This window comes from Galeopterus variegatus, unplaced genomic scaffold, assembly GCF_000696425.1.
Source record: "Galeopterus variegatus unplaced genomic scaffold, G_variegatus-3.0.2 Scaffold1010, whole genome shotgun sequence".
NCBI classification, from domain to species: domain Eukaryota; kingdom Metazoa; phylum Chordata; class Mammalia; order Dermoptera; family Cynocephalidae; genus Galeopterus; species Galeopterus variegatus.
In genome coordinates, this window is record NW_007727121.1 from 121017 (window position 1) to 145828 (window position 24812).

General features: G+C 49.5%; 1 protein-coding gene across 1 annotated transcript in view; it reads right to left on the reverse strand.

The window, feature by feature from the left end:
- The window catches only part of LOC103591683 (protein FAM83F-like), a 30499-nt gene extending 5693 nt beyond the window's left edge, over positions 1 to 24806 (reverse strand). The window contains exons 1-4 of the mRNA XM_008574178.1: positions 24434 to 24806; positions 4257 to 4424; positions 3589 to 3710; positions 1567 to 2258 (exon numbers count right to left, since the gene is read on the reverse strand). Of these exons, the coding sequence (XP_008572400.1) occupies positions 1567 to 2258; positions 3589 to 3710; positions 4257 to 4424; positions 24434 to 24454 (1003 nt within the window). The 5' untranslated portion in view covers positions 24455 to 24806. The remainder of the gene's footprint in view (positions 1 to 1566; positions 2259 to 3588; positions 3711 to 4256; positions 4425 to 24433) is intronic.
- Between the last annotated feature and the right edge of the window lie 6 nt (positions 24807 to 24812).

The window sequence follows — 24812 nt, forward strand, 5'->3', positions numbered from 1 at the left end:
TGCTTGAAGGGGTGTTGTGAGAGCAAAAGGAGAGGGAGCCCGTACGTAGGACCTGGCACATGGAGGTAAAGCCCTGGTGCTCCTGCTGTGCCCACAGAGACGCCCAAGCTGGTTCTAACTTTAGGAAGCAAATGTATCCGACATTTCCTGAACACACGGAGTGTGCTAGGCTGTGATAGGTGCTGGGCAATCAGCAGAGGAGGGATGGTTGGGGTCCCTGTTCTCAAGCCACTCACGATCTGGCCCCAGCTGCGGCTGTGGGGGTGCATGAGTCCTGAGTGCCCCCAGGCTGCCCAGGACAAGACCTCAGGCTCTGCCATCACCTACCTGGCCAGCCAGGGAGCCCAGTTCTCTTTGCGGCAAAGCCCCATAAGCAGAAGGAGAAATCCCAGCACAAAGACCCCTCCCATTCACGGATGCCGAGATAAGAAAGGCACCACAGCAGCCCTGGCTGTCACCACCAGCCTTCTCAAAGGCCACACTGAGAGTGCTCCACAAAAAGAGGCAAAGGCCAAGGCCTCTAGGGATCCCAGAGAGATAGCCAGAAAGATGCTACCACTAGGGACAGTTTCTCCCAGAGGGTAAGCAGCATGGCCAACGCCACTCATGATAGGCACGTGGAAAAACCAAGTCAGACTAATGACAAAAGAAAAAGGAAAGTGGGTCAGAGCATTGGTGGGGCAAGGGGGTGGGGTGGCGTATATTTGGCCAGGTTAGGTCCTGATGACGGGTGACCTGGCAAGGAACAAGGTTTGCTAGAAAGAGCCCTAAACCCAGAGCCAGGGCTTGAGCCTTGGCCCTGCCACCCAGCTATGCTTTGCTTCTTCTGTTTCTTCATCTCCAAAGGAGAAACTTTCTTTTTTTTTTCTTTTGTCCTTTTTTTGAGACCGGCCGCACCGCGCTCATCCAGTGAGTGCTGTGAGCGCACCGGTCATCCCCATATAGGATCCGAACCCGCGGCGGGAGCGCTGCTGTGCTCCCAGCGCCGCACTCTCCCGAGTGCGCCACGGGCTCGGCCCAAAGGAGAAACTTTCTAAGTTTTGTCCTTTTTGAGACCGGCCGCACCATGCTCAGCCAGTGAGCGCTGTGAGCACACCGGTCATCCCTATATAGGATCCGAACCCGCGGCGGGAGCGCTGCTGTGCTCCCAGCGCCGCACTCTCCCGAGTGCGCCACGGGCTCGGCCCAAAGGAGAAACTTTCTAAGCTTACATTATCCTCTTAAGCTACTGGGAGGGCCGATCTGAATGCCCTCTTGCAGTAGTTATAAAAGCTCGTGGACTACTCCATGCCCAGCACTATCCTGAGCATTTCATATTCTCAGAACAGCTGGGCATGCAGCCTTCTCCCCTTTCAGAGAAGAGGAAATGGAAACTCAGAACTGCAGCGATTTGCACCAGTCGACAAGCTAGATACAGGCCAGAGCCAAGATGGAAACTGAGGACCCTCTGAGCCCAGAGCTCCTGCTGTCTCCAGGACAACAAGCTACCCCTCTGCAGATATGTGGCAATGCTCCTCGATAAGGGCCAGATGCAAGGCTGGGGCGGCACTGGGCAGAGGGGCTCACCTGAGATGTCAGCACTGGAACCCTCATTGGCCCTCTTCCCCAGCAGAATCTCCGCTTCGGCAAAGGTCTTGGTGGAGAGGGGGCTGGTTGTGCCATTGGGCGCTGCGGGCCTCTTGGCCCGTCGACTCAGGAACCTGCTGCTAAAGCGCTTGCCCTCCTTGGCTGGAGTGGCCTCCCCATTGGCAGCTTCTCCCTTGCCATTTCGGGTAAGTGCCTCCCGGGATTTGGGCTTCAGGTCTATGTGCACGTGAGAAACCATCCTGCCATCCTTCCGACTCAGCTCTCCCGAGGGAATGGGCTCTATGGGGGGCAGCACCTGCTCCACCGTAACCAGGTCATTCAGAAAGCTCTCCAAGCGCCGGGCCGACTCGCCACCTCCGCTGCCCTCCTCCTGCCCCTCTGCATTGCCGCCAGCCTCCCGCTGCTGCCGGGCAGCCCAGCGCATCATCTCCCCTGGTGGGTGGCGGCTGCCTGACACCAAGGCGTACTTGGGATTGATAAGCTTGCGAGCCACGGTGGAGGAGTAGTTGAGGTGCCTGCCTGCACCTCCTGCCAGGCCCAGCTGCCGGTACAAGTCCACCTCCTCGGAGATGGCATACAGCTCTCGGAACTCTACATCGAAGGGCTCCACGTTCTGCCCTGTCAGCAGGAGGAGGAGGTTCCTGTCCAAGTAGGAGGAACTCCAAGTGAACCTGAGAACGTGGGGACAGAAAAGCAAGACATGTGTCTAGGCCTCTCCCTCGCCCTGCCTGCGGCCACCTCAACATCGCACCGTCCTGACTCACCACTGTGGCTAGACTCATCGCTGCCCAGTGGAAGGCACCTCTCTGGCTTTGTGCCAGACTGCCCTCCCTCCACTGACCCAAATCCACGCTTTTCTTTTTGGCAGCTGGATGGTTTGGGGATCTGAACCCTTGACCTTGGTGTTATAACATTGTACTCTAACCAACTAAGCTAGCCAGCCACCACCCCAAATCTTCCCTTTTCCCAGGTCATAGCCTCAAATGCAGAAAGAAGGCAGCAGATGCAGGGAAAGGGCATGAGAAGTCAGGCCTGGATTCAAACCTGGTTTCTACCCTCGTGTGCTTTGTAAAATGAAGCCCACAGGACCCATACTCATGGAGTTGTGAGGCTCAAGTAAAATAACTTCTATAAAACATTTAGCTCAGTACCTAGCACAGACACACATTTAATAAACAGTAGCTGCAGCTGCCTCTGTTGTTGATATTACTCCATTCCTTGCTGGTTCCTCTCTGAATTTTTAGTGCACATAGTGTCTGCAAAAATCCATACTTTGGGCCGGCCCGGTAGCGCACTGGAGAGTGTGCCGCTTGGGAGTGTGGTGGCGCTCCCGCCGAGGGTTCGGATCCCATGTGGAGACCGGTTCCCGCTCACTGGCTGAGCGCGGTGCGGGCGCAACACCGAGGGTTGAGATCCCGTTGCCGGTGCCCGGTACGGGCGCGACACTGAGGGTTGGGATCCCGTTACCGGTCAGTAAAAAAGACAAAAAGGAAAAAGAAAATCCATACTTTAACCATAAGTAAGAGGACTTATGCCATTTACTAACTGTTTCATGGGCTCAGATCTCTTCTCCTCAACTAGATTTCAATTTACTGGGAGGGGAGAGACTGCACAAATATAGTCTGTCATACTCCTGGTAATTTACTTTGAAATCAAAATTCTGGAGACATTTCCTCCACACCACACCTTCACCTTTCTTTCCCAGATCTGGTTCACTCTACTTCCTGTTTATCCCATCTAACACCTAGCCTCAAACTGTAACTGGTTGCTGTGGACCATGAAAAGCAGGTGGTGCTTAACGCCCAGCAAGAGTTGACCTTCTTTCTAGAATAATCCATCAACCAGAAAGTTTGAGGGAAAGGACTGGGCAGGAAGCTGTTCTCCACCATTGGGTCAGACAATATGTCTTTAAAACTCCTGACAATGGAGGCTCCAGTCTAGCATTTTCCTGAACAATTACCATGAATAAAGATCTCCTTGGCTCTTCTATGATCAACTCACCTGTACGATCCAGTGGCCACTTTGTCACCATCCACCATCAGGAACCTTGATGACAGGGTTCCCTTGATCTTCCCCATGGGCATGTAGAAGCCAACGCCTGTCACAGAACGAACACGAATATTCTGTTGAGAAGAGAAGAGCACCGTCACCCAGTTTGTAGGGCCTACTAGGCTCTGTGCCAAGTCTTTGCGTGGGCAGGGGAAGAGCCCTCTTGTCCATGGGCCCTGCCTATGGGCTCTTATCTTTGCTAGGCTCTCTTCTTCCTACAGCCTTACATATGGAACCCAATTTGGAGAGCAGGAAGAAGTCACCAAATCTCACTTTGGGCATAGACAAGACCAGGGAAGTTCCTGCCTGTTCCCAAAGCTCCCCAGAAGACAGCCCTAACTTTGAACCCAATAGTGATGTCAGGCTCTGGAGGCTGAGCGCCCCAAGACTGGGCCACAGCTGCCCCCTTCAACTTCAGCAGCCTTGGATAAAATTTTAAAAGCTGGGCATGTAATTATCAGTTCATGAGTCAAGGCTTTTAGACATAAGGAAAAAGGTTGAGATCTTGAAGTTCACCTGAGCCCCTGAACTGGGGAGGAGGCAGAAAGAAGAGCTAGAGGAAGGGGCAGACGGAATCTGCATCTCATCTCCTGCCCAGCCCTTGCCCCAGTGTGACTTACCCGAATACGGAAGTCAGAGAGTTCCAGGCCCTGACACATTTCCAGGAAATACTTCACTCCTGCCTCATCCAGGATGATATACACTGGGACTCGGCGCCTAGAGGCAGCATCTACAATGTCTTGAAAGATATCACCGTCAGTGAAAAGGTCCATGACCACAGCAATGACCTAGACAGGGAAGGGCACTAGTGAGGCAAATTGTGACTATACACCCACAGAGACACACTCTGCCCAGAGAGGACCAGCTCACCCTAGGGTGACCAAGAGTCAAAAACCGCTCCTGCACCACTCCTGGGTTCACCGCACCCCTACCCACCTCTGAGCACTTCTGAGCCCAGGAGAAGAGAAGGGCCTGAGGGTGCAGACTGAGCTGTACTTCACCCTGGACAAATTCCCACCACCCCATCCTGGGAATTTTTTTCCAGCAGCTCTTCAGAAGTCACATTGGGGGAGACCTAGGAGGCTAAGCAAAGTTGCTCCTGATGCCCTCAGGAAACAAGCAGGCACAGGAGAGGCCATAGCTGAGATGCAAGGGATGGGCTCATTTCCGTAAGTCACTGATCTGCTCAAACATCACTTTCTCAGCAGGTCTTAGTGCTTTGATCTCCCTGCAGCTGTGCAAAGACCTGTGATTCCCCAAGCACAGATCTGGGCAGAGCTCCAGTTGGCTTGGATTCCCCTGGCCTCCAGCAGCCATCCCTCCCACCCCATCCTCAAATCATGGTCACTGCTTAGGACCCTTCATTTACAAAAGCCCATCCTGATTGTCCATGCTGGAAAGTGAGGCCTTTTGCAGCCTGATGCAGATCTGCCTTTCTAACCTTAGCTGCAGCCTTCGCTCCAGCCACAAGTGTTTCCTTGTTGGCCCCAAACACTGTGCACGTGATGCGGAGCAAAGGACCTTGGCTTTGGGTTATGAGAGGTCTGGTTTTAACTTTGGAACCAACACCCTCTGTTTATGTGACCTTAGGCAAGTCACTTAACCTCAATGAGACTGTTTCCTCATCTGCAAGTGGGCATACCCTGCACTTTATACATTTATAATCCGTGAGGATAAGGGATAACATCTGTAAAGCATCAAATATAATGCCTGGTATGTAGTAAGTCCTCAGTAACTGGTAGGTAGCTGCTATACAGTTGAAGGAGTCTGCTTGCTGTCATAACTGAAAGCATGGACTCTAAAGTCAGGCAGACCAGGCCTTGTACACCAGTTTCACGGCTAGCTTGTCAGTGCCCTGGCTTCCTCAGCAGCAAAGTAGAGCTAATAACAGTACCTATCTCAAAGGGGTGTCGTGAGGACTGAGCGAGATAAACCACGAAAGTACTTAGCACAGTGGCTGGCACACGGTAAGCTCAATAAGCCTCCATTACGGTCACAGTCATGGTCACCAGCACCACCTTTGCACATGTGCTCCACCATCGCCCCTGCCTATAAAGATTCCTGGTCCCCCACCATCATACAGAATCATTTAAGACTCTCCATAGCTCTTCTTTTGATAATCAGTCATATAAATATGAATGCTTACTGAGCCCCACAGGCAGAGTGAGGATCGATCTAAAGACAGATAAGCTGCAACTGCCAACTTCAAGGGGTTAATCCAGGTGGAATGAGGAGACATTTGCAAAAAAACAAACAAACAAAAAAACCCAAAACTAAGACATAAATGAAATGAGATAGATGCCTTAAAAGTTGCACATATAACATGTGATATGGGTTGTGGGAGGGAGAGAGCAAGAGAAAAACAGAAAGAGAGAAATAGTATGTCCAGCCAGGGGAGACCAGAAAGACTCCACTGAGGAGAATGAAACCTAAAGAATGGGAAGCCTCTGGGCATCATGAGAAACAAGCAGGGAGGAAAACCAAGCAGGGAAGTTGGCTGGGCTGCTATGCAGGAGTGTGCCCAGCACATGGGCACTGGGCTGAGGAGATGAGTGGGAGCTGTGCCTGCCTGAGGAAAGGACACCTTTTTCTAACCTACCATATGGCCTAGCAGGAGCCTACGAGGTGGGCACTTCAGGCTAAGGACACAGCACAAAGGCACTATGATGGTTAATTCTGTGTTATCTTGGCTGGGTCACGGTGCCCAGATATTTGGTCAAACATTATTCTGCATGTTTCTATGAAGGTGTTGTTGGTTTTTTTTGGACAAGATTAACTGGTTAATTCTGTGTTATCTTGGCTGGGTCACGGTGCCCAGATATTTGGTCAAACATTATTCCGCATGTTTCTATGAAGGTGTTGTTGGTTTTTTTTGGACAAGATTAACATTTATTTATTTATTTTTTTTTTAAAAAAAGATGACCGGTAAGGGGATCTTAACCCTTGACTTGGTGTTGTCAGCACCACGCTCAGCCAGTGAGCCAACCGGCCATCCCTATATGGGATCCAAACCCGGGGCCTTGGTGTTATCAGCACCGCACTCTCCCGAGTGAGCCACGGGCCGTGAAGGCCTTAACAGAACAAAGACTGACTTCTCCGGAACAAGAGGTAATTCTGCCAGCAGAATGCCTTTGGACTCTGACTGTAACTGTTCCCTGGGTGTCCAGCCTGACAGCCTACCCTGTAGATTTGGGACTTGCATCTCCTCAATCCCATGAGCCAATTCCTTAAAAGCAATCAATCTCTATCTCTCTGTCTCTTTTACATACACACACACACACACACACACACACACACACACACACACACACGCACACACTCTCTCTCTCTCTCAATGCAATACAGGCACTGAGGATGGGAATTAACAGATACTAAACATTTTTAGTGCACCCCAGGCTGTTTCATGCTTTGGGTAAATTTTCTTTTTTCTTTTTCTTTTAAAAAAAGATGACCAGTAAGGGGATCTTAACCCTTGACTTGGTGTTGTCAGCACCACGCTCTCCCAAGTGAGCCACGGGCTGGCCCTTGGGTAAATTTTCTAATCTGATCCTCACAACTATGAGGAAGGATTGTTATTCTCATTTTACAACTGCAGAAGTAAACACAGAGGGGCAAAGTAATGTATCCAAGGTCATACAGCTAGCATGTGGCAGAGCAAGAAACTCAGGTCTACCTGACTGCAGAGTCTTCATTTTACTGCTTGACAGAGATGGGACTGCCATAAGATATTTTAGAAACAGTGACTCAAAACCTGGTTCTTTAAAAAGATTAAACAAGATAGATAAACTTCTGGTAAGACTGACAAAAAGAAGAGATGCAAATAAAATACTGAATGAAAAAGGAAAAATAACTACAGACATAATAAAGATTTAAGAAATAGTAAAAATGGTAAAAAGAATATTAAAACAAATTACACATTAATGAATTTGAAAATGCAAATGCCATGGATAATACACTAAAAAAGGCAAACTAAACATAATACACCATAATCAAGTAAGGTTTATCTTAGGAATGTAAGGATGATTCAACATCACGAAATCTATAATTTAATTTATAATGTTTATGGGGCCAAGGAGGAAGAAATCATATATTATCTTAAAAAAATTTTTAAGTATTTGTTAAAGCTAGATTCCTATTTGTGATTAAAATTCTCAGAAAGGGCCGACCCCGTGGCACACTCGGGAGAGTGCGGCACTGGGAGCCCAGCGATGCTCCCGCCGCGGGTTCGGATCCTATATAGGGATGGCCGGTGCGCTCACTGGCTAAGCACGGTGCGGGCGACACCACACCAAGGGTTGCGATCCCCTTACTGGTCACGAAAAAGACAAAAAAAAATTCTCAGAAAACTAAAAATAGAAAGTATCTTACTTAATTAGTAAAGTCTGTCTACCAGAAACCCACACAAAATATTTTATTTAGCAGAGAAACTTAACATGCATTCCCTATAAGTCCTGGGCAAGTCAAGGATACTGACACTCACTAGCACCACTATTCAACATAGAATTGGAGGTCCTGACCAATGCAATAAGAAAAAGAAATAAAGAGATATAAGAGATATAAGGGTTAGAAGGGACAAAACTACCAGTATTTAGAGATGATATACTTTTCATAGAAAACCCAGTAGAATCAAGAGAAAAACTATTAGAATAATAGAATTCAGCAAGATTGCCAGATATAAGAAAAACCTACAAAAATCAATAGGTTTCTTCTATTCCAACAATAATCAAAAATACTTCAATCCATGGTTGGTTGAATGAATCAAGAGAAAAACTATTAGAATAATAGAATTCAGCAAGATTGCCAGATATAAGAAAAACTTACAAAAATCAATAGGTTTCTTCTATTCCAACAATAATCAAAAATACTTCAATCCATGGTTGGTTGAATCCACTGATGCAGAACCCACAGATACAAAGAGATGACTAATTGACTTGAGCATTCATGGATTTTGGTATCCACTGCTCCTTGTGGATACCAAGGGACAGTGTGTGTGTATATACGTTTCTGGTCTCACCATTCTTTTCCATTGGTCTATCTGTCAGTTCCTTCCTACCTCAGTACTACAATTCTTATTGCCATGGCTCTGTACTATGTCTTACTACATACTTTTAGGGGGCAGGAACAAAAACATTCACTACGACTGTCTTTGGGATAACAATGAGTTAGCATCCACATGAAGTAACTTGGATAGTTCTTTTTAAAGTGGATAGTTAAATTTAAAATGTTAAGGAATGAGATCTATAGCCTAATACTATTTATGTAAATAAAAACATACTACATAAAATAATATTACATGTTTTTCAAGGATACAAGCATGTCCAAGGACATATGCTGAACAAATGAGGGTGGCTGCCTATAGAAGGGGAGAGAAGGTGAAGATACAATTACAGGGTCCTTCCATGGATTGATGATGGCAGTGTACTGTGAACTGAGGTACAAAATCAGCTCTTTGCACTTGAGAGGCCCAAAAAAGCCAACTGACCAAATGAACAAAAACCACATCCAAGTCCTCCAGTTGGCCTGGTGCAGTTCAGGGTAGGTATGGGGTAGGTACAGGGGTTGGCCTGGATCATGGAGGGTTTTAACGGGATGCTGCAGAGTTCAGGCTTCATCCCATCAGAAACACAGTTCCCGGAAACTTTCCCACCATCTCCTAGTGCTCTTGACATCTCCCAAGTGCTTCAGGAGGCCACAGCCCACTGTCCTCTCACTTCCAAACTCTCCAAGCGTCCAGCTCAGAGTTGATTCGTGTTGCTGAGGACTGCCTGACTGGTTCACAAAAGTGCCTCTTGGATTCATACTCTGATTTTTGTCTTGAGATTGAAAAAGTAAGTAGGGAAGCTGGCCTGCCCTCACCCCCACCTACCTAGGAAGTGAGGAGAGGTGGCAGTCCCCAGGGCCCAGCTTTCAGGAGGCTCAGTCTGAGACACCCTGGTGAGAGCCAGCCATCTGCGCCACTACCAATTAAACAATGAAATATCGGTAGAAGAAAAAAAAATTGATTGCTCTCTGACTCCTGCAACCCAGCTGTGGAGAAGTGATATTACTCTCCGCTTTGGTCTTGGAGGGCCCTGCTTGACATTCAGGTCCTCAGCATCGGGCCGAGAACACTAGTTCCCACTCCCTCTGCTCCAGTGTCCAACGTGCCCATGTGATTCTCCACGGCAAGCCTAACTTCAAGGCTCGCAGTGTAGATGGAAAATCAGATTTTAAAAAAAGGGTGTCATAGGTTCAGAGCCCGGGAAACAGATGCTGTCAGAAGGAAACATCATCCTCTACTCAATGGCTGGCTCCCCACCCCCAGCAATCCTTTACCTGGTTACTTACTGCTGTGCAGCACCTGAGGAGAGGGTTAATTTGAGCTGGCAGTAGTTTTTAGAAGCTGTCGCAGGCACACTGGCAAACAGGCTCTGATGTTATAAGACTTCTCACTGGGTGTTTCGTGAACGCAACATCTCCTCATTTGATATCCTGCCTGGGTGGCATGGGCAGGGAGCAAGGGGCCAGGGGAGCCTCAGAATGCCCCTCCATCTGCCATTCAACTTTAATTAAACTGCCAGCTTTTCGGATTCTCTTTCTGTGCTCCTTAATAACCATGAGATAACAAAAGTGACAAAAAGGGTTCCACTTTGCCCACGGACCCCTGGTGTTTGGGTGACCCAGAATATATACGGCACCACTGTGCAGGATCTCACAGAACTGACTGCCGCTTGGACATGTGCATCAGCCTCCCCTGCAGGCTCTCCCCAAATCACCATCCTCAGTCACCCTGGCCAGAAGCACCAGTCTATGAGCCTCCCCCTTTTCCCCACTGACCAAATCCCATCTCACAGTCACTGAGTCCAGCAGGTCCTACCTCTTGGTGCACCTTCTCTGGGTCAACCCCTTTCTGTTCCCACTGGTACTGCTGCCCTAGTTCAGGCCCTCCTCATTTCTTACCAAACTTCTGGAATAGCCTCCTAACTTGTCTCTCCTGTTCTACCTCTGCTTTCCTTCACCCTCCACCGCAGGAATTCTCCTAAATCAACAGACTGATGAACCAGTGAGTCCCACAGCCCTCAAGAGAGGTCCAAACTCCGTGACTCAGCATCTGAAGGGTCTTATGATTGGCCCCTCTCCTCCCCTCCAGCTTCATCTTGGGCCACATCTCAACTCTGCCCCTTGTTTTCAGCCGCACAGAACCTTAACACAGGGCTTCTCTACTATAGCACTAATGATCTTCTAGGGCTGGGTAACTCTTTGTTGTGGGGGGGCTGTCCTGTACATTGTAGGATGTTGAGTAGCCCCCTGGATTCTAACTGCTAGATGCCAGCAGCACCACCCTCAATCATGACAACAAAAATCTCTCTAGACATTGATAAATGTCTCCTGGGGGCAAAATTGTTCACCCCCCCCCCCAATCTTGAGAACCATGTACATATCAGGCAGTTTCAAGTCCTTTCATTTCCACCCCTTCCCAAACATCTATGCATCTTTCAAGACTCAGCCACAAATTTCCTGAACTTCTCTCCTCCCAGTAATGTTAACCACTCCGTGCTTCCTGCCCACCTTGTATTCCAGGCAAATAACAGAGCTCTTTGACACATTATTGCAATATCTGCTACATGTCTCTTTCCCTTACTAGGCTGTGGGTCCGGGATGGAGGGGACCATCTGACTTTTTTCAGAATCTCCACCTTTATCACAGAGCTCAAAACAAGTCAGTTCTCTTTCTCTATGTTTGTGGAGTAAATGTATAAATGCAGGGAGTTTCAAGTCTATTGTTTTATCTGTTGGGTGCAGGTCTAGCTTTGCAGTTTTCTCCTTTATTTCATTAATGACAAGTCACTGGGGTGAATTTTAAAAAAAAAAAAAGAATGCTGAGCAAGACTCCTGGTTAGATTGTTTTGCTGGAAGGCAGAGTTGAAGTTCTTCCTCAAAGGTGCAGAGAAGAGACAAGAAGTTAGTACCTTTGGGGGCTGTTGTTTGAGTGACAGCTCAAAGGTCTGGTCTCTACCTTCACTCCACCTACCCAAGATCTCAAAGGAGCAGCTAGCCATGACTGAGGACAGTACTTAACCAAAGGGTAGAAGTCGTACACAAGGAAAGCCAGGCCGGGAGGCAGAGCCACCCCCTTGCAAGTGTCTTCGTGAAAATTACAAAATTTTGCCCTCCCTATGATGACTATAAGGGTTAGGAAGTAGAGGATGAGATGCATGTCAGCCCTACAAAGCCCCTCAGCGCTGCCCACACACAGGGCATAAGCTGCACTGCTGTGCCTGGCCCCTATAGTCAAAGACATTCCAGACTCACAGAACCTCAGAACTAGGAGGAAACACAGACAGCACTTAGCCCAGCCTTGAGGTTAAAGTTACCCAGGTGGCTCTTGAGAGAGCTGCGACTAAAGCGTGGGCTTCTGACCCCAGTCCTGAGATTTTTTACAACACTAAGCTGTCACTCCCAGACAATATGGATATGCACGCTCTGGGGACAGATCTACTGTAGCTAGGACTCCAGGCCTCTTTTGGTTACATAAAAGCAGGATGCAAACTGAGACGCATGGGTAGAGAGAGACAATACCATCTGCCTCCTTCCTAGCTCTGGAACTCTAGGCTAGAGCACGTGTGGCTGCTGTTGCCTGCAAAGATCCCAAACTCTACTCCTTCCTCAACTAGCTCCCATAGAGTGAAAATGCAAAAGGTCACAGGCCACGCCTGCTGGCCTCAGAGGCATGCTGGTGACAGTCACTTCTTCTGGAAGAAGGGAAAGGACCCCCCTGCAACTTTTCACCTACCATGCCTGCCCTGCCTACCTCCCAGGGCTGCTGGAAGGTTCAGACGAGATTGTGATCATACCTATGGAATCCCAGGAAGATGCTAAGTAGTCAAGAGGAGTTATTAAACTTGCTTGCTACAAGGCAAATGGGGCTAACTCCTCATGCCATAGGCGCTGAGATCCCCCAGAGTGGGGGAACACAGGTCAAGCTGCTGCCTCCCACAAGGGCCATCTGTCTGGCAGCCCAGGGGAGTTACTTTGTCTGGGATCGGGGGGCAGTCCTTCCCTTCCCCTGGAGGGCAATACTGAGCCTGACCAGCCTCCAGCTATGACATTCCCAACTGTGGAATCTCCCCAAAGAGGACTCAAGATCCATAGGGTAGCGACTGTCAAACTTCAGAACACAAAGAATCACCTGGCAGCAGGGGTGGGGATACTCCTGTTGAAAACGCAGATTCCATGGCTCCATCCTCAAAGATTTGGACTCATCAGGCCTTGAAAATACATTTCAATAATACCCCTCATCCTCCCCCTCCTGTCCCAGATGACTTAAGTGCAGGTGGGTGGTAGATGAACCACACCTTGAGTGAAGGCTGGTGTCTGGGAGCAGAAAGTCTCACTGGCTGTGAAGCCTTGAGTAAGTCATTTACCAAGCCTCGTTTGAGGTGGGGACGTGACACTGAAATAACACAGGTGGAACGGTGTGCACGGTGCTTGGCCAGTTGTGAGCGCTGGGTACAGTCTGTGTGTTCCTTCCTCTCTCCTCAGAGGTGAGAACCAGGACAAAGGGCCTTTGCTCCAGGGGAGGGGGTTGAGAAGGAAGAAGGCAGCTGGCATGGGGCCCACCAAGCTCCCGGGGCCCCCCAGCCACCGCCACAGACATCAAGGAGGAGCTGTTGCTCCTCTGCTGAACTGCCGTGCCCAGCAGGGCAAGCCCAGAGTGGTGATTAAAGCCTAGGCAGCACTACACTCCAGAAAGGTCAAAACTTGAACTAATTGAGGGTAAGGGCAGCCCAATTAAGGAAGAGTCGGCATGATGCACTGTTCATCAAGCAGGGCTGGGCGTCTACACCCGCACACCAAACAGTCACGACACGCTGCTTAGAAAACCACTGCCAGAATAAAGTACCCCAAGGCAGCTCTGGGGAACCAGATTGTCTTCTTATAACTGGCACAGCCGTTACTGGAGCACAGAAAGGTGCTGCTGGAGTATGGAAACAACCCGTCTCTGGGGAGCAGGTAATAAGACTCTGGGTACATTGCAAAGACTTTCTTTGGTGTGAACCACTGAACAGCAAAGTTCTACCTTAAGCTTCCCACTGATGTACCCTGTAGTAAAAGAGGAAAGATAGCCAAGGAGAGGAGGTCTGCAAAGCTGCCTGAGGGAGGGGCTCATGCTGCAGGAGCCCCCCAGAACCCTGCCTGCCCTCCACCCCGGTCCCCCTTGCCTCCTCCCGTCCTGGACTGTAGATTTGTAGATTTGTTCTGCTAAATCCCCACAGTCCAAAGGTGTATTGCAGTGAGGAAAGCATAGACTTTGGAGTCAGAGTAAGTTACTTAACCCCTCTAAATTTCATGTGTAATGTGAGCCTAACTCATGGTTCTCACAAGGGTGAGAAGATATGCGATAATGCCCAGATAAAATCTTGTGTGGTGCCTGCTGCAGGTGGCCCAGCTCTGCCCTTCCTCCTTGACAGTGCCTGGCACACAAGAGGTACTCAGTGTCAGCTTGATGGGAAATTGGCTTATGCTGACTGTTCTCCCTCTTGGCCAATGGGTCCCATGACACACCCTAATCATATCATTTCCCTGCCCAAACACTCTATGGCTCCCGACTGCTCACAGAATAAAGCTGAAGGCCCCCAGACTGGTTGAAGATCTTCCATGTGCTTCCAACCCAAAGATGCATTCTCCCACTCCTTCATTGACAATAAGCTCACACCACAGGACATTGCACTATGTCCTCCAAACACAGCCAGGAGGCTCAGCCCTGCACCTTAACTGTGCTGTCACTGCCCTAGCCCTCGGCGATGGGAACACTCTCTGTTGAGTTCCCTGTTTCACTCTTCCTGAAGCTGTCCCAGGATCATTCACTGTCTCCAGTCCCCATTGCAGTGTGAGCCCTCTCCAGGATGCATGTCTGCTCAGGCCTGTGTCTGTCTAAACACAGGGGGGAATCTCCCCCATGTATCCACAAGGGGTGGGGGATGGAGACCTGTCATTCCTTCCTGCCCAGAGCCAACATGCAGTAAATGTTCTGAACAGAATACCTACAGAGTAGGGGGATTCCCTTTGAGAGCTGAGGACATAGTTGGGGCCTGATCCCTGGCCCACCAAGAAGGCAGAGACCAGAATGTGGACTCCAACAGGGTTCCCTCCCTGCCTGGAGGCCAGGCTGCCGTCACCCACCAGCAAGGCATCAGTGCTTTGACAGCTGAGGCTTCCCAGCTGTCTGTAGCCATGTTACGTTGTTTCAGGCTCACTAATTAGACATTATTAGACACCAGGCTCCCTCGATGCACTGGCAGTGGCTGGAGCCCAATTCTGCCCAGCCAGGCTGCTTCCTCTCCCAGACCCCTTGACCTCAGCACGGGGCTCTGCTCCCGACTCTGCAAGTCATGTCTCCCTGCTGCATCCACTGGGACTCACTCTCTGTTGATCTGATCCCATGAGGCCACTACTCTTCACACCCATACCCTGGACAAGGTTGCGTGAAGGGGAACATACAAAGGATATCCAACCTGGCTCTCCAGATAAAGAGGATAGACAGTACCCACATGAGCAAGGTCAACTAATTCAGCCATGAAGAACCGTATGTGACCCGCCGGGGACGAGGTATATCAAGTCTTTGTAAGATTCTAGGCCAGCTTTTCCTTGCCCCACGGCATGCTTCTGGGATGACTTCCCCTGTACTAAGTTGGTGTTAATTAGTGAAAATTATCTAATGCAAGCTCATTTTAACATTAGCTTGAAGCCAAACATAATTAGGAAGATAAATCAGCTGCTAAAAAAAAATCCAATGAAGATACACAAATGATTTTTAGGATCATCTGCTGGTGTGGGTTACTGGCCTTGAGCTCTCGGCACTATGCAACACACAGGCAGGGCAAGGCGGGACTCAAGTACCTGCCCAGGTATTTCTTGACTGATCCATCAGGGTCAGACAACTGGAGCTGGCAGTTTGCCTGGGAGATTCTGAGAAGCAGTAAGGATGACTTCGTGGCCATTGCAAGGTGATGTCACCTGGGAGGGCTTTTCTAGAGAGGCACGTCAAGAGTGTGAGCTCACACGCCCATGTCCCCAGCCTCTCACACAGCCAACCGACTGCCTGCCTTTCCCCTCCACAAATGGCTGGTTCAGCCATCAATACCCAGGAAGCCTCTGTTCCCTGGCACTCAGGCCAACCCCGCAAGCCTGAGACTCATCTCAGTTCTCATCTAGCTTCTCTATTTACCAGTAGTAAGACATTATCCTCTCTGAACCTCAGTTTCCTCATCTGTAAATGGAAAGCTGCTGGACTGTTGTAAAAGTTCAATGAAATAGTATATTTTAAAAGGGCTGGCAAGGGCCAGCCAGTGGCTCACTTGGGAGAGCGTGGTGCTGACAACACTAAGTCAAGGGTTAAGATCCCCTTACCGGTCATCTTTTAAAAAAAATAAAAATAAAATAAAATAATAAATAAATAAAAGGGCTGGCATGTGTCTGGCACTTAAATGCTCAATAAATAATAGGTATAACACCAGCACTACACTCTAATTTATTTTCTTTTTTGTCTCTTTGTTAGACTTTTTTTTGCTGGCTGGTACAGGGATCAAATCCTGGACCTGGGTGTTATCAGCACTATGCTCTAACCAGCCAGCTCCTCCACTCAACTTAGGGCAGGAGTCCACATTTTTTTCATCTGTAAATTTCTGGTACCTAGCACATAGTAAGTTCTCAGTAAAACACGTTGAGTGAATGCGCAGAAGTGAGGAATCTCCAGGCAGCAGTCTGGGAACCCTCCAGGGAGGGGGAGTTAAGGACACTCACAGGCTGTCCTTAAAGACCCATGGAAAGGTAAAGAGTCCTGGTCCCCACCTCTACCGCATCATCTCCTGCCTCACTGCAAAAACAAAAACAAAAAGAACACCCATGTGCCCAGCCAGTACAGTGAGGAACCCAAAAGAATGATGACTGGCGTACAAGCTGTGCCAGGGATGAGTTTACAGATTATTGGAAACCTGTACCAGAGAGACTAATAATTGGAAAAGCCATAGGCTGTCTTCCAGTGCTAAGACTCTGAGATCATTAGCAAGTCCACAGACCATGGATTTCAAAGAAAGGAAAACAGGAGAAGGCAGCAGCTCCAGCCTGGGCTGACTGGTCATGGCACCTGGAGTGCTGAGGTGTGGTGGGCTGCGGGAAGGGCAGGGATCCCTAGGGTGGCTCAGTCTGGGGAGGCTCAGGACAGCGCCAGGAGCAGAGGCAGGCAGTCAGCCAGGACCCAGCCCTGGGCTGGTTTGCTCTCTGCCTGGCTCCTTGCACCACCACCACCCCAGCTCAGATTGGAAGCTTATCCCAGAACAGGCTCTGCTTTGTGCCTTGTAAGAAAAGGGAGGCGGACCTGGCCACCAGCCAAGGTGAGGCAGCATCTCAGGGGGTAAGAACTGGAGGGACTGGGAGTTGCTAGGCTGGGAATCCCCTCAAGGTCTCAGCCTATCTGGGACAGGCAAGTCCCAAGGGGCCATTAGCTACCTACATCCAACTTCCCTGTGTCACCTACACTAATGTCACCCAACAGAAAGAATCCTCCTGTCCCCCACTCAGCACAGCTCGATCTCAGCAGAAGCAGTTGTATACCGGTCTGTCTCCTGAACTAGTCTGCGAGCCTCCCGCAGCTTGGCTGGTGACGTATACACTTTGAATGTTTCTGGAAATTTTAGAAGGAAGATATGGCCCCAGAGGGCAAACCCCAAGGGTAACCTGCATTTGTAGCAGAAAGACACAACCTTGGACTCAGACCTGGGTGGAATCCCAGCTAGCTTCTTATGAGTTCTAGGAACTTATGCTTTTCCCGAGCCTCAGGGAAATGGTGCTGAGGACTGAATTAATTAAAGAAAATAACACACACGGCACCTATCTCCTCTCTCATCAATGTTAGCCATTTTTAAGAGAAATCCCTTTTATCTGCATACATCACTCACCTTTTTCAAAGTGCTTTCTCATAGTCTTGCATTAGATTCTCAGAAAAATCTTGTGAAAGTAAGCAAGAAGGCAAGGATTATCCCCATTTTACAGATGCATAAATGAAGGCCCAAAGTCAAATGATTTGCCCAAGGTCACCTGGTGAGCAAGGAAAGCAATTGCCAGAACAAGAGTGAGGACTCTCAGGCCCTGGTTCCAGCCATGGCCTCCCTCCCCTGGCAGTGGTCTGGGCCTTCTGAGACCTCTGCCCAAAAAACCTGGCTTTGCTGCCATGAAACTGAGAGGTCATGAAGAAGTTTACTGAGGCCCCACCTTCTACTGTTGAACTCTCTTGGGAAATACCCATCCTAAGAGTTTCAGGGACCCAATGTGTCAGATTTCAGACGAGTCAACCCTGCCCTCCCTCTTCTCCAAAGAGGGAAACACAGCCCAAGGCCATGGTTACTCCTTGGTTAATGCTCAGCACCATCCCACCACTCCCAGTCTAGTGGGGCCTCTTCTCCCAATGAAATCTTTGGGTCTCTAGAAGGAAAGAACTTGGGGAGGCTTTCCAGACTGTCCTGGGGCTCTTTGGGCTGGGCCTGTGCAGCCAGTTAGGCCCTTCTGGATGACTGCATGCGGGAACATCCTAGGGGGCTCCCTGGCTGAGGAAAAGGGAAGCCTCTGCACCTTCCTGTCTTATCCCTGTCTGTGCATGGCAGATCCTGGAGAAGAACCTGGACTGAGCATTCGTTGCCATGGCCTCCCACAGACAGCTGCCCTCACCAGCCGGAGTCACCAAATCCAGGGCAACAGATAAATGCAAGGACAGGAGCAGAGGAGGAAACAGAAAACGCGCCTGCACAAGGCCTCCAGCCCCAACAATGAGACGTAACTCCCAACTATCCTAACTCTAATCCCCTGGGTGTCGCACCCTAACCTCCTGGGAGGAAATTCAGCCACAATCCCCTCCTCTGCTCTGCAAAAAGAGAAGGCAGACGTTACTTTCCAGGACAATTAACATTTATACAGTACTTCCTAGTATCCTCAGCTTTCATGCACGGTTTCTCTCTTACTTTTAAAACCGTCCAGAAACCTAGATTTTATCTTCCCCAGTTTATTGGTCAGGAGTCTCAGAGAGGGAGGTGATTTGCCCAAAGGAACACACCTTGCACACGGCCAGTTCAGGACAGAAACCAAGACCTTTCAACTCCAGAGTCTATCTTCTGTCCTTGACATAAAGCTGGGTCTCCATTGCTCAGGAATTCCAGCTCCTGGGCTCAGTCACTGAGCATAAAAGGGAGACTCAGAACCCAATAGCCACAGTGCCCAGGGTTTGCCAGGGATGCCTGGACAGGCTGGGGCAAGATCTGGGAAGGTCTGTGAGGTGCTTATTCACTGGAACTGCAGCTGTGCCATTTGCTACCAGCCTTAATGTGACAAGGATTCTGGAACTACCCAGTGCCTCTGAAACAAAGCTCATGTGGAACAGTCACTGGTGGAAGGGTAGAAGGTTTAGGAGAGGGGACAATGTGTGTGGCCTGTGGATTCTTGGGCTGCACTGAGAGGCCTCCTCTTTCTCTGTGCACCAGGCTTCTAAAAGGCAGCTCATAAACTCCAAGATAAAGTCAACTGTTCCTCTGAGATGGAAGGGGAGAAGAATGAGGAAAGGAGAGAGGGAGGAAGGTATTAAGAGCAAGTTAAGAATTGGCACCAGCTCTCGAACGAGGTGGTAAGGTGGCTAATGAATGTGTTGTCTGACTTTGAGAATTCACAAACCAGGAACACCTAAAAAAGACTATATGTGTGAACTGTTTGTTTTTGGCATCTGCTTCATCTCTGTATCTCAATGCCCAGCACCGTACCTGGCACAGAGAAGGTGCTTGGAACAATTTGCTGGCTGTCGCTGAATGAGGGAACTGTTGATTGGGGTTAGTGGGGAAAGACACTGGTTCTCCTCGGGGCAAAGGCTGCCATCTGCAAAGCCGAGCCTCACGGTGAGGTGAGCTGGTGACTACAAGACTTTACTGCACCCCCAGGCATCTGCATCCCAGCTGTCCACCACACCTTCCCATCAGCTGCCCAGACCACTAACCAAGGCTGTTAACCTCGGCCAACCACACCTCCTGCTCTGCAGCCTTTCCTCAAATCCCTCTGACTCACCCCTTTCTCTAGGCCCCAACCCTCCAATTTAGAGTATTCTTCTCTCTGCAGCCAGACAGCTTGTTGCAATGGGGGATTAAAGGAGCCCCCTGGGTAACATGCAATTCAACAGGGACATCTCCAGATACTTGCTTCCCTGGAGGGATAGGTGGCCAATAGAAAACAGTTTTCAATTCTTTAAACAGATCATGAACCACCTGTGACGGTTGGGACACTCTTGGGGCTCCAGAAAGGGGACTGAGAGGCATAAGACAGAGTCTCTGCTCTTCCAAAGCTCCCAATCCAGGAGGAGAAAATGAGCTCTCTCTCCCAAAGCAAGCTGTGTGGAACCTTTGGATTGAAAATTTGATAAAATGCCAAGGAAGAGGTGGCTTCTCAGCCAGACCTTGAAGGAAAGGGGACAAACCCATCAACAGGCAGAGATGGTGTAGGGACCAGCCTGGTTACCTGCCTCCCTCTTTCTCCAATCAACCAGGCAGGCCTATTCCACTAACCACAACAGGCTTAAAAAGGAGCAGCTCCTGGTTAACAATGGCTACCCCTTCCAGCAGCCTCCCTCTCCTGGGTTGTTTATAATCTTTGTGGCGTCATTGATAATCCTGATCCAGGACCTGGGGATGCTGGCTAATCTCCTTGTCCTTGGTCTAAAAACAAATCATCTCGCCCTTTGGATCTCAGAGGGCTCCTCTGTGAAATGAAGACAAAACCCTGCCTTACACAGTTGTTGAGGATCCAAGGACACTGGGCAATTTATGGGACACTAAGAGCTGGGTAGCTGGTAGAAATGGGTGTGGGGTCCAGGAAGGCAGAGGTTGAGTGTCAATCTTTGAGGCTGGGGGCTGGAAAGTTTTCCTCTGTTTCTGAAGCATGAGGCAATATTCTCTACACCCACCGAGCAGCCTCAAAAACGGATGTTGCTGGCACAAGGACGGGTGAACAGCTTGGTGCCATCTCATCTTCCTGCCGTGTTCAGACAGGTCTTTAAACAGGTCTTCGGCATCAAAGGGCCTTCCCTAACCCGGTTTAGGGGCTGGGCTAATGCCCCCCCCCCCACACACCCTCTGTCAAGCATTCATCATTCCCTATTACAGTGATGAATTAGCAGACTATTAGGCTGTTTAAGAACGGAGGTGTGTTTTATAAGTCTGTTTTTTATTAAAGTAAGCTTAGCATGCAGTAGACCTCCAAACGTTTGTCCAGTGACCAAAAGGATGCACAATCCTTCCTAGTTGCCAGCCCATCCAGATTGCAGTTGTTGGGTCTTCTTACTCTGGCTTTGCATATAAAAAACAAGAGCTTCCTAGTTCACACACAGGCTTGCTGTAAGTCTACTCCCTGGCAGTTACAATGAGCCAAGCAGCCCAAGCATCGGCAACTTCCCCTGGTCATCTTTGCTAGTATGGCACAGGCCAGGCAATCATTTCTGGGTACCTAAAGGCACCCTCTTCACCTGTAGTTTAACACTAAAATACATAGATCACTCGCGGGACAAAAAGCAGCAGAAAAACACTCCACCCCACAAGTAAACACAGCCAAATGTTTGAATGCTGGTTACCCAGCAAAGCTTGGGAAAGGCTTTCTGCTATTTGCAGAGGCCCAGAAAGCTGACAGTTTAGACTGAACTCCTCAAAGGCCTTTCTCCCATTCCACATGGCCCTACCTCTACACCAGCTGGGCTGTTTCCTCACTGGCCACCACCCCCTACCCCTCCTCCCCAATCACATTTTCAAAGTATCCCCTAATTAGGTTCCTTTCTCCATATCCCTGAGGACTGGGTATGACATCCCTCACTGGTCTGTGACTAGTGACAAGTCACAGCAGGTCCCTCTGAGCCTTAGCTTCCTGTTTGTCATTCAGGAACAAAAACAAATAGCACCCCACAAGGTTACTCTCAGGATTAAATGAAATAAAATACAAAACTGCAAAAAAAAAAAAAAAATGCAAAAAGTTGTATGTATGTATGTCCTGTGCCTCACCTCCATAGGTTACCCACATCTCTACACATAAACCTTCTCATGGCTTGCCCTAGTGTCCTCACAGCAGCCAGACTCTTACTAGAAACAAAGGAAACTCCCTCCCTTGGGGTGAAAAGGAAGGAGGAAGGATTTAATTTAATGGCCATGGAAGGTTGTTTGCTAGTTGGACAAGCTGGGGTGGGGGTGGGGAAACAGGCAGTGCCCTGTACCAGAAGGTGTAGCCTTCAGGGCAGAAGCTAGAGATCCGGGTCTTTCTATAACCAGCTACATGATCTTTGGGCAAGACTTTTTCCTTCTCTGTGCCTCAGTTTCCTGAGAAGCAGGGTCAACCTCTACTTCACAGGGTCTTTAAGAAGAAGGTGCTGTACAGACATGAGGGACAGTGATTAAGGGTGGTGATCCAGAGATCCTGGAAGTTGAGTGGTCATAGCCAGGGTCAGAAGCTGCTGCCTTCATGTGGGGTGGTCACCCACCCTGGATCCATTTTTAGGACCCCCACACCAGGTCCCACACAGTACTCAGCTTCCACCGTGACAACTCTTTTCTCCTGCCAATCAAACCTCCTTGCTTTTTTGGAGCAAAAATCTCTCTCTACTGCTCCAGGATCTCTTCCTGAGAAACTACCTGTTCAGTTACTTCTCTCTCCCCTTCCAACTCAGCAACTCACCTCCCTCAAGAAGCCTTCTCAAATTAAGCACAACCAGCCTTTAAAACTTTTCCTTCCAGCAGAGCCCCAGCATTTGAGTAAACTCTTGGAGGGCAAAGGCTGCAGCTTGTATCTTTCTTATGACTAGTGCTGGCACACAGTAAGCACTCAGGAAATAACTACTGGTTAAATCTATACATATTGAATTGGTTCACAATTGTTCAAGTTTCTGTTGTTAAACATTTAAAGAGTTAAGAACATCCTACTATGCAGGAGAGTCCTGTCATCTCACATGGCTCTAGAAGCCCCAGTGGCCAGGGGCCCTGTCTCTCCCTTCTTGTAACAAGGGTTCACAACTCATACTCCTGGCTGTGACCAGGCTAGCTCCATTCAAACTCCTTGCTTAATCCTACTGCACCATAGCTTCAGTGGGGTAGGGTAGAACAGCGGTTAAGAGCAAGGGCTTTGGTGTTTGGATCCTGGCTTAGCCACATTAGCTATGTCACCTTAGGCAAGAAAGTTAACTGTTCTGAATCCAGATTTTTTTTCTCCAAAAATCAGGAAAATACCTATCTCACCCAGTTGTTGTGAAAAGCAAATGAGAAAATGCAGGTAGGTCATTAGCACAGTGGCTGGCACATCTTAAGTACTAAATAAATTGAGGCTCTGTTAGTATTTCATCATGAGACCTGACCCCTGAACCCAGCTGCAGCCTGCTGCCCAATGTTGCCACCCACTTCCCTCTCCCCTCCTCTGTGTTCAATCTCGCCTTTTTCTCTGCAGAATGCAATATACAAAGAAAGCTCAGTCACACCAGGAGGAATTACTCGGGGGTAGGGGAGAGGGTAGGGGGTAGAAATACGGACAGTGAAAAGTTAACCCTTACTTCTGGCAGCCAATCTTGCCAACTACCTAGATCACCCTTTCCAGGAAGAGAAGCCCCACCACTGGTCTTTCTAGCTTAATCCTCCTTCTCAGGCTTGTTCAGCCTCCAGGGAAAACAGGACTCCAACCTCACTTGTTGAGTTGAATTTGAATGGTGAACCCAAGCTACTCCTGTTGTATATTCCAAATTGGGCAACAAAGGCTGCTGGTGTTTCTTAAATCTCAGTGTATGGGATCCGGATTTAGCAAATAAAAATACAGGAAGCTCCATTAAATTTGAATTTCAGATAAACAATGAATAGCTTCTCAGTATGAGTATGTCTCATGCAATATTGAGGATAAACTAATATTAAAGTTATTTGTTTATTTGAAGTTCAAATTTAACGGGGCATACTATATTGGATCTGGAAATTCTACCCAGGTACTCCTATCCAAAGGCAGGGAGTAAAGATTAAAGTCCTCCCCCTGCTCCACAACCTACTGGCCCCACCAGTATTCTATCCAGCCACCCTGGAAACAGCCCTTCCCTTCAATTCCCAAACAGAGAAGACATGCTAAGTAGTTTTTTTTTTTCCAGAGCTGCTGAGTCCAGTAACCCGCCTTGTCAAAGTGCCCAGTACAGTGCCAGGCACACAGTACGTATTCCAAATACACCCCCTCACTCATTTCAGGCTGCCTGAGCTCTAGTCCTGGGCTCAGGAGGGGTGTGAATGTGAGGTGGCCAGACCAGCTTTGACTTTGGGGTGGTAGGTCACTACCCCCCAGTTTCCGGGCTTGTTTTGAAGACCAAATGAGAAAATGGCCAGGGATATGTTTTGTAAATCTCTGGGCCGCACATAGGTTACTATCAAGACCTTTGAGTGGCCCATTTTACCACAGGGCCTCACAGCCCCCACTCTTCCCTAGGGACAGGGACAGGACAGGGAAATAGAAGCACAGGACAGAGAAAGCCAGGGCCTCTGGACACTGTAAGAACGATGACTAGCATCTGTCCAGCATCTTGTAATTTGCCAAACACTTTACCCCCATCCTCTCTAGAGGCCTCACCACTGCCCCTCGAGGTCAGGGCGGGTTGGGGCTCATTTTCCAGACGGTGGCCTGGATGGCCTGCCCCAGGCCCTACCTTGGAGGTGAGGCCTGGGCCAAGGCGTTGGGGGTGGGGTCCCCCAGGGTGGGTTCCCCAGGGGTTGGGGGGCGAGGACGGGGCCTACCTTCTGGGCCTGTTGGATCATCTGCCTGACCACCTGCTTGAGGTGTGGCGCCTTCTCCTCTTTGGGGGGGTGGGTGAAGAGGGTGACGCGGCTCACACCGCGGTAGAAGCCAGTGTCTGTCCAGCCCAAGTCCAGCGGGGGCACCTCGGTGTCGGAGCGGTCGGGCCAGTAGGCCAGGGACCCTTCGGGCTCGGCCTTGGCCTGCGCCGGCGCCTTGGCCTTGACCTTGCTCTTGCCCCGGGCGGCGGCGGGGGCGTCCTCGAAGGGGCTCCAGGCGGCGCGGAGAGCCTGGCGCTCCTGGCTGGAGAGGAAGTCGCGCAGCCGCTCCTTGTCGACCCGCTCACGGTAGGCCTGCTCGCCGCCGCCCAGCAGCGCCTCC